The sequence below is a fragment of the Eublepharis macularius genome, chromosome 4 (genome assembly GCF_028583425.1).
Source record: "Eublepharis macularius isolate TG4126 chromosome 4, MPM_Emac_v1.0, whole genome shotgun sequence".
Lineage (NCBI taxonomy): Eukaryota > Metazoa > Chordata > Lepidosauria > Squamata > Eublepharidae > Eublepharis > Eublepharis macularius.
This window is the reverse complement of record NC_072793.1, coordinates 155,364,084-155,378,154: the sequence shown is the minus strand read 5'-3', so window position 1 is coordinate 155,378,154 and position 14,071 is coordinate 155,364,084. Positions and strand designations below refer to the sequence as shown.

Here is a 14,071-nt window from a genome sequence, read left to right as displayed (position 1 = left end):
AATACAGTTAGACCTACATCTGTGCTAAGTTTAAAGGTTTTTTAATCTAAAGGCTAAATATTAGGTTTTAGGCAGCAGGAAAAGTATTGGATTCAAGACAAAGTAGATCTCTGCTCCATTAAACTTTTCAGTTCCCCTCTTTTCATAACCACCCATCGTTCAGTCATCGTAACAGCTGATTCACACATCCTGTTTTATCAGCTAATCCCTGTGAGAGGGTCCTATAGTTTCAGTGGAGTTTAGGCATGTAATGTTAGGCATCTCTCTACCTCCTCTGACGATTTTCTGTGGTAGCATTTGTAAGGCTTAATTTTGAGGGCTATAAAATAGTGGATTCCCTAATGTTAAGTAAAATACCTATTCTTTTGTCAGGACACTGAGACTCTTGAGGCAAGATTAAAAAGTACAGAATAGTCTTATTCTTCTCTGATGGATTTAAAATGTTAAGTAGTCAGAATCATGATGAATAGGTTGCAAATAAAGTAACGCTACAGCTCAGGCTAAGATAAAGCATTGCCTTCTTCCCAAGTTATCGTGCATGAGAATGGGGTATACAAATTAATGGAATATACAAATTAACGTAATAATTCATAGAGACTTTACAGCCCATTTGAACATACACGACTTCCTACATACCAACTGTTACGAGCCCCTTTCTTTAGTTAGATTTTGCTGTTAATCCTTTTCTTCTTTCCCCCTTAGGGTAGATTCTTGCCACCAGGAATTACATTCCAAAATTTTAAATTTCCCCTTTAATAATGTGCCCAAGGGTAATGCTCCTTCGTGGGACTGTGTGGCCCTGAGTATAGGAATGGGATATAAGAATAACAGATACCCTGGGATAAACAATAAAACAAAATAAACTTTTATTTTTACAAGAAGTATATCAGTTTCATATTATTTCTTAAGCTTGATGGTTTCAAAGAGTGTTATCTGTTCTTAAAGTTACTTTACTTAGGCATAGTCACTCAGATCTTCATAAACATTCTCTCTCAGGCTGCACACACAGTCGCCTGCTTCAGATATCAATTTCTCACTCAAATACACATAGACTTTCAGGTGCACACACACAGTTTGCCTGCTTTAGATAGAAGGAATGGGTTTCTCTCAGACACACAGAGTTCATATTTCCACACAGGTTATATTTCTCTTAGAAATGCTTAAACACACTCAGACTGCACACAGTTTGCCTGCTTTCCCCAGACTCAATATTTCTCTCCACAGTCTAAAACCTGCATTCATTCTGCCCACACTCTGTCATCAACCAATCATCTCACTCACTCATCCCTCTCTTTCACCCTCACTCTTCATCAGACACACACCAAGCATTTAAAGACACACACACACATTTAAAATCATTACACCAACATAACAGGACTTCTAATCTATCTAGTCTGGCTCTCCCTGGAAACAGACTCTTATTATATTTCATCTGCTCTCTAAAAGTCGGATTTCAAACTAACAAGTCAGCCCGCTTCCAGAGACAACCATAAACTGACACGTCTGCTCTCATCAATTTTTAGGCCTCCATATACTAAGTGCCAGCTCATTAAATTTGCAGATGACACTAAACTGGGAGGAGTAGCATACTCTTGAAGACGGATAGAATTTAACAATATCTAAACACACTGGGAAAATGGGCAGATTGAATAAGATGCGATTTAACATGGAACAATGCCACGTTCCCCTCCTGGGTAACAAAAATACATACTGGATGAGGGATACACTTCTGAGTAGCAGTGTGTGTGAACAAGTTCTTGGGATACCGGTAGATAGGAAGCTAAATATGAGTATTCATTATGATGTAGCAGCTAAAAAGATTAAAACAATTTTGGAGAGTATTAAAAAAGGCATAACATCCACCTGGAGTATTGTGTGCAGTTTTGGAGGCCTCATTTCAAAAAGGATGTGGACAAGTTGGAACGGGTTCAGAGGAGAGCAACCAAGATGATCAGGGGCCTGGATACCAAGCCCTATAAGGAAAGACCGATGGACCTGGGCAGTTTGGAGAAGAAGAGGCTGAGGGGCTACGTGATTACTTTCTTTAAGTATTTTAAAGGCTGTCACTTAGGGGTGGGAGTGGAGGGAGCTGTTAGGTATACTCTATCCAATGTCTGTTATGCATGCCTTGCTATTGTTGCCCTTGTTTGCATGGGAAAATGTGAAAATCTTCCACTATTATAAACATTATGATACTTTGTCCATATGTCTTTAGGATACTATAATGTGTAGAATCACAGAAACATACAGCTGGAAGGGAATCAATCTAGTCCAACCCCCTGTGCAATGAAGGAAATTCACAACTACCCCCTACTCCCCTAGTTATCTCTGCTCAATGCCCAGAGGAAGGCAAAAAACTTCCATGATCCCAAGCCAGTATGGTCTGGAGAAAAAATCCTTCCTGATTCCAAAGTGGCAATCAGCATTACCCTCAGCACATAAGAAAGGGCCATGAGAGCCGAGCACTGCTCTCCACTTCTATGAGCCAAGCTACAAGTGACGCCTTACACAGGTTGGACACTTGTCAGCTTACCTCAAGTTTTGATGGGAAATGTAGGCGTCCTAGTTTTACAGCTTGGCTCTCCATTACAGCTGCAAGACCAGGATGCCTACATTTCCCATCAAAACTTGAGGGAAGCTGACAAGTGTCCAACCTGAGTCAGGCATCACTTGTAGCTTGGCTCTCAGTCTACATTCATACGGTCATAGAATCAGCATTGGCAGATGGCCATCTAATCTCTGCTTTAAAATTTCCAAGGAAGTAGAGTTTACCACTTCCTACTGAGGAGCTGCTCTGTCAGGAAGTTATTCTTAATGTTTAGCTGAAAACTCTTTTGGTTTAATTTTAGCCTGTTGGTTCTGGTCCAACACTCTGGGACATTGAAAAATCACTCCGCTCCATCTCATATGTGACAGCTCTTCAAATATTTGAAGATGGTTCATTTGCTTAGCATATGCTAGAAGCTACCCACTGTAGCTTAAGGGGTGCTTGCAGGTCAACATTCTTCTCTCTGCTTATATTTCCTTGTTTTTTAATTGATTTTTATCTTAGTGACTGTTCCTTTGATGTTGTGCATTATTTTAACCAAGCTTCACATTAGATCTTTGAGCCAGAGAGTGGCATTTACATCTGCCTTGTAAATGGGAAACTATACTCCAGACTGGTTGTGTTGTTGCTCAGTGATTGTTGTAGCGTGGGTTTGGAATATTGCTCTCATTATTCTTGTATATATATTCCTGTGGGGGGGAGGCAACAAGTAAGGTTGGGGGTGTTGGAATATAGGTTGCAAGCTCCGACATTCAGTCATTATGGAGTTAATGTGTTTACCCTGTGTGCTCTTGGTTTGTATTGACCTGGAAGGAAACCTGGCAGAGAGCCAATAGCCTTATCTAACAGAAAGCCTGGGACACTGAGAAACTGTTATTGGTCAATAGGTCAGGTGATTTCCTCTCTAAGGTAATGAAGAAAGAGAAGGATCTCCATTACTCATGCTGTCTAAGTTTGCACTCCATAGTGTATAGCTGTAGGGGACAGAGTTCTTTGTTTTGTAGCAATCCCGTGTACCTTTTTCCTTTAGAGTAAATTTTTCTTAAAAGCAAACAAAACATCTAACTCTGCATAGATTCAAGATCCATCGCAATTCTGAATTTAAACTATTTTTAACCCATTTTTCCCACAGGAGGGAAGAACAGTGACAGGGAAGGATGGCTGCAACAACTATGGAGGCAGCTGTCTCCACAATCCACAACATTTTGTTGTGCCCCTCCTTGCAGTGTTATAATGGTATAGAAATATATCAAAATCAAAAGCTCCTGGGTGGCATTGGTGGCAATGGTGGCTGTAGGGGGTTGAGGTGAGAAATGTCATGGAAAACTGCCATATGAACACTCCATTACCATGGTGATACCTCTGCATTCACTGCAGCAAGGAGAGATACATTGCCATGTGGAACCTTTAGAGACCCACTTGCATACTCATCTTAGCAAGCGGAAGTGTTTGGGGGTGAGGACATGGGGGACATGTGATGTCAGTGCTGATGCTGACATCACCACATCACTTCTGGTACAAGCCTGAAGTGACAATGGGTAACTCTAGGAATCTCCAGAAACTCTATGGTAAACTGCATGGTTTTAGCAAAGAGTTTTCAGGCAAATACAAAGAACTCTCCATAAACTGCAGTGAAATATTTTTAATAGGGGCCTGAAAGTACTAAATTCCATAGGGGCATTCTCAATTCTTGTAAACAACCCAGTAAAGCAAGCCTTGGGATTAAATTCCCTAAAGAAATTACTCAAAATATATAGTACCAAACATTTTTCTCAGGTGATTTCACTGTGGTGACAACAGAGCCAGAACATATAAATTCTGCTGATTTCCCCGCTAGACCAGGGGCTCAAGTCAAGTCTTGCAACTGATCTCAAATTATTTCATGAAACAATGATTATTTCAAAGAATGAACACTTTGATTAACCCGCAAGAAACATTAGATAAAAGGATCCAAACTAAATACTGGGAGCACAGTTTAATTAAAATAAGCACCCCAAACATTAAATCTTTCTCCTGAATGTTGGTAAACAGCCCCTCCTTGAAGATTCAAACTTTTCTCCGGCTGTTAATATGGACCGATGAAGGTATGACTGGGGTTTTTTGTTGTTGTTTTTTTTGCTGTTTGGCTTTTAGTTTGTTTCAGAGTCTTAATAATGTTATAAAAATCCATCTGCAAGTAATATTTTTAATTAGAAATTATGAGTTTTCATAGGCTATTACCTATTCCATCAGAAGATTAGTGGCACTGTTAGCGCCACAAGCCAGAGAAATCAATTGATGGAATGCTTAAAGAACTCTTAAAAGGGATAGTCATCAATGAAGGTTATATATGGGGGAGGCCAAAGTTAAAGTTCCCAACAATGCCTCAGCAACAGCCAGGAGATGTGTGTGTGTGTGTGGGGGGGGTAAAACTTGGAGAGGGCAGGGTTCGGAGAGGATATGATGTCACTTATAAGAGATGCTGTACACTGCTTCCCCTAGAGTCTGCAGTTGTTACTATAGGCTAGGGGAAATTTCTTGAATGTCACTATGTGTATATTATTTTTCCTCTCACTTTTTAATTCCTCAGGGGTGGGAGACTGGGGCTGGGGGTGGATAATGCCTCACCTCAGGCAGGTCAATAGACTAGCAAGGGTACCAAATTTTATGCTGACTGTGGACACATCTGAGGCTGGGAGATTTAAGGTGACAGGGCCACACTTTACCCCTGAGATGTCCCTGACAGTGCCTAGTTCTATGTCAGCACAAGTATTACAGCAGCCTGGTATAGATGTGCCACTGGCCCATCACAGGTGCCAGGAATTGGAATCCACAAGCACCACAACTAACAACTGATCTTTGCTTTATGCTTCCTGATACCCAAGTCTTGTCAACTTAACTTACATTTCTGGTCACAGATAAGGTGGATCTTTCATGGGAGAGCTCTGCTTCTTCTATTTGTAAATTGTCTGTTCACCTCGAGGACTTATTTTCACAAAATCACTGCAAGAGCTGTAACACAGATATATTTTCCCCAGGGGTTCCAGAAGGATATGGGTGAACTCTGCACCCAAAGATCTGCCTGATAGAGAAAATGTGACCAGTGCTACATGTTCTCCCTTCCAATTTGCCATTTGTGTTCAGGTGTATAGTTCTTCACTGAAGGGGATGGATACCTGTTACAAGGAACAGATTCAACATGCAGCCCAGCCTCTGCCCTTTAAGTGATTAGTCAACCAGAACTACATATATTAATCAAAAACACATTGATATAACTTATAAGTTTCACATGAAAGTATCACAGCATATTTTTTTTAAAAATCTCTTTTTTTACCAATCTAACATTTTAAAGATGATAATAACTTAAATCAATGTTGTTATGGGGCTGTTCACAATTATCCCTTACATTCCCTTACCACAGCACAGTATGTGCTGAGATGCACATGGGGGTCTTACACATAAGACTCAGTTTGGGTCCAAAAACTTTTCTTTGCTTGCTCTTCTCTCTGATCTCTGAGAAGACTCCTCTCTGTCATGGAACCCAATCTCCTAGTCACTTCTCCTTGCACTTGATCATTGTCTTTTAATAAAGGCAAAGTGCCCAGGGGACAACAGAAATACACCCAGCAATGGAAGACTGCTTTGGCAGCACCAGAGAGAAGTGCAAGTAAGGGAAAGGTGTAGGATCCAAGCCAAAATGTGGTTGGTGTGAATATTGGCTCATTGTCTAGAAGAACAAAGATAAATGGTTTCATCAAACAATAATGTATCTACAGTTACATTTTTGTCTCTTTAAAAATATTCTGAACATGCATTTAAGTAAACAGTATTTTTAAAATAATGGACGATTATCACATATATGGGTATCTTAGTGGGTTGCCATGAAAACATTAGTTCTACTTTTGTAAAAGCTGTAGGATTTACCCGGGGATTCTGTAAACTTCATGCCAAACAGGTTTGGCTGGGGAACATACCATACATGTCAGCCATACTAGATGAAATCAGTTCTGCCAGGTCACGGATGGTCAGATGAAGTCATTAAATGCTGTGGAGGGGGAACTGTCAAAAATATGTATGTGCAAAATAACATTAATAATGTGGACTTAAACACTAAATGGTAAGACTTTTTTTTGAAAAGCACCGTTTTTATATATAATCACAGTATGTCTGGACTGATCGATTTGCTCACTATTTATGCCATTCATTATCAGAGGTCATGTGGTGATATCAGATCTGTAGGGGGAGGAAATACAACACTAGTTGGACTTGTTTGAGAAAACACCTGCACAAAATGATGGTGGCTGTCCTGTCCAATAATGTACTGCAGTGTTTGAATATGCAAAAAGTAATTCCATGAACAGGCTTGAGCTGCTCATGACCAGCCAAATGCCTTGGGAAAGAAATGACTCCCTGCTTAAGATTGGCAAACAGAACATCAGCCAAATTGGCAGGATTTAGGGATTTAAGCATCCCTAATTTTACCAGAATTGAATGAAACAAAATACTGATGCTATCAACACTCAAAAGTTTCCTTTTTCCTCCATTTCTCTCTTTCTATCATAAGATCCAGGGAACCCAAATCAAGAGAAAATGGAAAAGAACAATGTGACCTTATGGAGCGAATTTATTCTTCAGGGGTTTTTAAGCCAAACAAAATCCCCTGCCACTGTTGTGAGTCTGCTGCTCATCATGTTCCTTATGGTGCTGTCTGAAAATTGTCTCCTCCTCTATCTGATTCAAGTGGACTCTGGTCTTCATTCTCCAATGTATTTCTTTCTCAGTCAATTATCCTTCATGGATATCTGCCAGACCCTCACCATTGGCCCCAAACTAACTGGAGATTTCTTTAGAAAGAAGAGTGTTATTTCGCTATCAGGATGTTCAGTTCAAATATTTTTTATAATGACAATGGCTCTTGCAGAATACTTCCTTCTGGCTGCAATGTCTTACGATAGGTATGTCGCCATCTGCAGGCCTCTGCAATATCCAGTTCTCATGAGGAGGAATATCTGCCTGTCCCTGACAGTGGGTGTTTGGGGTAGTGCCACTCCGCATGCATTGGTGCCCACTGTTTATGTACTGCTGCAGCCTTATTGTGGCTCAAATGTGATTCAACATATCTATTGTGACTTGCCATCAATGCTGAAGTTGTCCTGCTCTGACACGTCTGCCTTTGAAAAATTCACTCTCTTACTTAGCGTTGAGTTGTTTCTTCCTCCTTTATCAACTATTCTGGTCTCGTACAGTTGCATCCTCGTCACAGTCCTACAGTCAACTGGAAAGAGCCACAAAGCCCTTGGCACTTGTTTTTCCCACTTAGCAGTAGTAGGACTGTTCTATGGAGCAGCCATGTTCAAATATATGCGACCGATGTCTTATCGAACGCCATTCCAAGATGATATTGTCTCAGTGTTATGTACCATTGTCACTCCGATGTTGAACCCACTCATCTACAGCTTGAGGAATCGGGATGTTTTGGGAGCTCTGACAAAATTATTCAGGATACATTATCATTAAATGATGTCAAAAAAGTTGTAGCAAGTGCTCTGCTTAGGATAAAATTGATGACTCGCAGGGGTGGATTAAATATAATTAAATAATTCCATGTGGCTCTCTTGGCAGTATTGTGGTAATAGAAGGAATCTGGAAATAACAACTTCTGCTGGAATAGGAAAAGAGAGCGATAACCTTGAGAGAGTGGGAGACCAATCATAAGCATGTCTTCTCAGAGACAAGCTACAAGTGACGCCTTACATGGGTTGGACAACTTGTCAGCTTACCTCAAGTTTTGATGGGAAATGTAGGCATCCTGGTTTTACAGCTTGGCTCTCCATTACAGCTGCAAGACCAGGATGCCTATATTTCCCATCAAAACTTGAGGGAAGCTGACAAGTGTCCAACCTGTGTCAGGCATCACTTGTAGCTTGGCTCTCAGATTCTTGTCAAATCTATTTAATGATGCTTACTCCCAGGAAAGTGATTTTGGGATGGCACTGTGGTTCCTGTTGGAAAGGAAATATAGAGTAATTTGAGTATTATATCAAAAACAGCAATATTAAATGTTTAGGAGGCAGAGATTATATCCCTTTTCTGTTCCATTCTGTAATATTTTCCAATAGCAAAATGTCAGTAAGTTTATTTATTGTTTAGAAATGCTAGCTTCACTAGATTTTATCTATAATGAAGGGGTCTGAAGAAGGGAATTCTGACTCTACTCTCACTTCCAGTCTGCATAGCTCTGCTTGCCTGCCAGCAAGTATAGGCAAAGCTTTGCCATTGCCTAGCAGGTGCATCCACAGATCTGAAATGTCCCCACCCTGCAGCTGTTTACTCTCCAGATGTTACATCTAGTTCGACACTTAGCAAAGCCCTCACAGAATCATGAGAATAAAGCAACAAACCTATATGTGAAGGGCTACATGGAACATAATAAGAATAAAGAAATTTAAAGTATGTTGAGAGGCAAGAAAGGAGTGACAGAAGCTGAATAACATAACAAAAAGGGTTAAGAAGACAGGTGAGGGGGGTAGGAAAAACTAGAGTAGCATCATCATCTAAACATGAAATAGATACCAATGAAGCAAAGGACTCTGATGGTGCCGCTGTTTCACACTACATTCCACATTGCTGGTAGTGACAGAAAAGGTGTTACAATCAATTCTTTCCTCAATTCAGAGTGCATTCAGAGTTGAAAGAAGCAACCTGTGTTGACTTTTTCATATTTAGTTAATACTGACTATACCTATACTTGACTTCTGCTGTTACAATCTCTAAGGGTGGGGATTTAGAAAATTTCAGTTTCAATTCTGGGGGTTCCGTAACAATCCTGTTCCATTACTAGTTTGTTCCTGGTCAGCCAGTACTGGCTTGTATCTGGCTCATTTGGGTTCTTTCATTTGCATGCGTTTTGACCCATTGCATGAGCATGAATGGGTGGGCTTTGTCCACACATGCACAGATGTATGCTGTTCTTTTCAAAGCAGGTGAGGAAACGAGGTGTTGAGGCAGCTGTTTTGATATGCAAGAGCAGCAGAATTGCTCAAAACATAATCCTCCCTCTAAACCATCAATCTGCCGAGTTTTCCCTCTGTTACATACAGATAAGCACAGACCCTGAAGAAAGTGGAGTGTGGCGAAAAATTGGATGGGTAAGGGAAAATGAGGGAGGCAGCAGCAGTACAAGCCTTGTTGTTTACCTTTTTCTTTTTCTACAGTGCCGATAAATCTCACTGTTGAGGAAATACTAAGTACAACAGTACTTGTGCTCTCCTTCATTACTTTGACATTTCACATAAGACATACTTTCACAGGACAGTCTGAAACTTATATATTGCCTTTGGGGCCAGTTCGTTGTGTGCCTCCCGTGAGAGAATCTCAGATAAGTGAGCTGGAAAACTATTCAGTTTTGAAACATTGTTCCCTAGACCTTGAGAAAATGTTCCTTAGAGGATGCAAATTCAGAAAATATTTTGCCAGACAGTTTTACACTTTGACATTTCACATAAGGCATACTTTCATGGGACAGTCTGAGACTTATATATTGCCTTTGGGGCCAGTTCGTTGTCTGCCTCCAGTGAGAGAATCTCAGATAAGTAAGCTGGAAAACTATTCAGTTTTGAAACGTTGTTCCCTAGACCTTGAGAAAATGTTCCTACCAGCCCAACTGGGAAAGGGAAGCCTCGAACTAAATGTCCCAAATGTGGCAAGGGATTTCATTGGGCTAGTGAGTGCCTCTCGGGAAACTACCGGGCGGGCCCGTCTCTGGCCCCGGTCCAAACAGAGGCAAGTCTGGGCTAGACTCCTTGCCTGCTTCTACTATTTTCAATTCCCCAAGTGCCACTAAAGGCAGTGCAGGGATTGATCTTTTCCTACAAGCTGATCTTACTTTCCAGTTCCCCGGAGAAGTGCAAATCGCACCTTCTCAGCTCTCCGGTCCTTTGCTTCCTGGCCATCTGGGCCTGATCTTACCTCGCTCCTCTAGTGGGAAAAAGGGAATCTTTGTAGTCCCTGGGGTTGTTGACTCTGATTATGAAGGAGTCATACAAATGCAACTGTGGACTAATTTGCCTCAAACCTTGCCTCAGAATTCTGCGCCTGCTCAGTTAATTCTTGTCCCCTATGTCTTGCCCGCAGGGGGAGCCGACCGTGAGCATGGCACGGGAGGTTTTGGGTCTACCTCTACTGATTCACTGATAGGACTGACTACCACTATCTCTTCTGCACGCCCTCAGCAGCGCATGTTTATTCAGGGTCGTAAGTTTAAAGGTATTATTGATACTGGAGCTGATGTTACCGTTCTCAGCCGCTTGCAGTGGCCCCCTGAGTGGCCTTTAGAGGCCTGTCCCAGTGTTTGGGGCGTGGGGGGTAAACAGGGAGCTCAGCAAAGTGCACATTTTCTTTCTGCTTCTCTTCCTGATTCTGATAGAAGGGTGCAGTTTCGCCCTTATGTTTTAGATATTCATGTTAATCTGTGGGGGCGAGACTTGCTAAGCCAATTTGGCACTGTTGTCACAGTGGGTGAATGAAATGTCTCTCACTGCTCTCCCCCTCAAGTGGCTCACGAATGAGCCTGTGTGGATTGATCAGTGGCCTCTCCCTTTGGACAAGCTTTCTGCTCTACACTCTTTAGTTTCTGAACAGCTAGCCGCTGGTCACATTGAACCAACGACTAGCCCATGGAACACCCCTGTTTTTGTCATCAAAAAAGAAAAGTGGCAACTGGTGTATGTTGCATGACCTCCGTGCTGTCAACGCCTGCATTCCGCCTATGGGTCCCCTGCGGTGTGGGACTCCAAATCCTAATCTTATTCCTCATGATTTCCAATTACTTATTGTAGATCTTAAAGATTGTTTTTTTACCATCCCGCTCTGTAAGGCAGATCGGGAGAAATTTGCCTTTACAGTGCCAGTGGTTAATCACCAGGCCTCTCCCCAACGAGCAGAGCTCGCTGCTGCTATCCTTGCATTTCACACCTTTGCCCAGCAGCCATTTAATCTCATCTCTGACTCCCACTATGTTTGTAAGCCAATCAGCTGTCTTCCTGGTGCTTATCTGGCTCCCCGCATCGATTCTAATCTTATGGCTCTGTTCCTCACTCTAAAATCTCTCCTTGAACTGCGTTCTTGTCCTTTTCATGTTGCTCATATTCGAAGTCATACCTCCTTGCCTGGACCTTTATCGGAAGGCAATGCTCGTGCTGATACTGCTGTCCATTCTCTGTTTTCTGATCCCATCTCCAGTCATCAATTTTTTCACCAGAATGCCAAAGGCCTCGCTCGGTTATTTAATATTCCTCTATCAGAAGCCCAAACCATTGTATCAGCGTGCCCGCACTGTGCTGGCTTTTCTCATGTCCCTGAAGGGGGGGTCAACCCTCGTGGCCTAGGGCCCAATGCGCTTTGGCAAATGGATGTGACTCATGTTCCTGACCACTCCCCATGGAAGTTTGTTCATGTATCTATCGATACCTTTTCTGGGGCGCTTTGGGCCACTCCTCAGCGGGGAGAAACTGCTTCTCATGTTATTTCCCATCTCCTCGCTGCCATCACTGTTTTAGGCCGTCCACAGCAGTTAAAAACTGATAATGCCCCTGCTTACTGTTCTTCTACCCTTCAGCAGTTCTGTGATCAATGGAATATTTGTCTTTCTCATGGCATCCCATATAACTCCACGGGTCAAGCTATTGTTGAACAGGCTAATCGTTCCTTCAAAACCCTGCTGCAAAAACAATTAAAACAGGGGAAATATAGAACCCCCAATTTGGCAAACATTACCCAGCAAGTCCATAAGGTTCTTTTTTACTTTGAATCAATTAACTGCCTCTCAAACCCCAGGAACCATGCCTATAATAACCTGGGGTCGAGGTTTTGCTTCTTTTCTTATCCTACAGGTCCTATAGGCCAACAATCAACCAGAGACGCCCGAGAATCTGTGTGCTGCCATCTTTGCGGTTATAACTGCCAATTCACTTCTCATTCTGTGTGTGCTGTTTTGTTTTCTGACCCCTGTCCAGGCAGATTCGTTGCCTGACCGCCTGCAATATAATCTTTGGGAACGTCTCGCAAAGCAGGTTAATGTTTCCTCCTTTTGTCTGAAAGAATCCACTGATATGCACATGCTTTTAGCTTCTTGTTTAATCCCAGTATGTACCCCTTTGTCCTATCTGTTGAATGATACTAACCTTAAGATGTTTATAGACCAAACACAAATTGGGTACCAGCACATGTGTGATTGGGGAACTACTTCCTATCAATTACCCTCTGACACTGTGTCATTGTATACTCCTTTTATAGCTTCTAATAGCACTGCCAACCAGACTACATGCGCACGCATTGTGAATTGCTCCACCAACCCCAAAAAGCCTCACTGTCTGTCAGTTGGCCCGAATGTTATTAATTGTTCCACTGTTGAAAATGTAACTTTTGCCTTTGCTTACACTCGTTTGCCCCCTGGGTGGTTTTTTTCTTGTGGCTCCCGCACCTTTAACTATCTTCCTGCCAATTTGTCTGATACTGTTTGTTGCTTAAGTCATCTTACTGTTGAACTCCCTGCCAAAGACGATTTGTTAATCCCCACTCGAAGACGCCGGGCAGCCCCGCTAGCTTCCAGCTGTGACTCTACAGTGAATCTCCTCAGCGATGCTGAGGCTGTGGCTCTCGCGGCCTCTCTAGTTGGCGTTCCAGCGCTCACCATTGTGAATCATCGAACTCTTAGCAAAATAGCTTGCAGCCTGACAAAGACAATGAATGCAACTTCTATCGCAATTGCTGCCCTGAATGCTGAGCTTATCGAGGTCAGACGTGCTGCTTTGGACAATCGCGCTGCTATTGATTATTTGCTGTTATTGCATAATCTAGGGTGCGAATCTGTTAAAAATATGTGTTGTTTTAATGTGTCTGATAATTCACAAAAAATATCTGTGCAATTGAACAATTTACATAACCTAGCTTCTGGTATTAAGCAAGATCTGTTACCCTCTTGGTGGGCCTCAGTCTGGTCCTGGCTGCCTACTGGGTGGTTCGGTCTCCTTGTCCAATATGGAATTGGATTTATAGTATGTTTAATTCTACTTTGTTGCCTGTTACAGTGTCTCCCTGCTCTTGTATCTATGGGGTCGAGGGTGCTTGCAAAACGACCTCACGTGTATCCGCTAATGGCCTCACAGGCCAAAACTTTAGCCAAACAACTGCATTATTACCAACTGCATGCATCTGATGTTGGATCCAATCTAGAGTCAGATACTGAACAGGACTGCTTATTGTAACTTGATTCCTGCTCCTAATAAATAAAAAGAAAAAGAGTGGAGTGTGGGTCCTTAGGTCAGCGGATAGGAAAGCCTACCCTGATCGAAAGGGCACTCTGCTCCCCTCTCCTCGTAAATGCTTAACAATGCAACGTGCAGTTCCAGCTGTCCAGGTCAGTAACTGGTTAACTGGATGCCAGCAAAGATAAACATTATTTCCTTGGTCATCAGTCCTTGTGTATGCATGCTGTGCTTAAATAAAGGAACCACTGGCTGGGGGAGACTAGCCTTCGCAGACTGA

The 14,071-nt window shown here is 42.2% G+C and overlaps 1 protein-coding gene across 1 annotated transcript; it reads left to right on the top strand.

Annotated features, from left to right (window-relative positions):
• Positions 1 to 7,117: 7,117 nt before the first annotated feature.
• On the top strand, positions 7,118 to 8,044 carry LOC129327692 (olfactory receptor 2T11-like). Its single transcript, XM_054976446.1, has one exon. The coding sequence runs from the start codon at positions 7,118 to 7,120 to the stop codon at positions 8,042 to 8,044; it is 927 nt and encodes a 308-aa protein (XP_054832421.1).
• Positions 8,045 to 14,071: the final 6,027 nt, after the last annotated feature.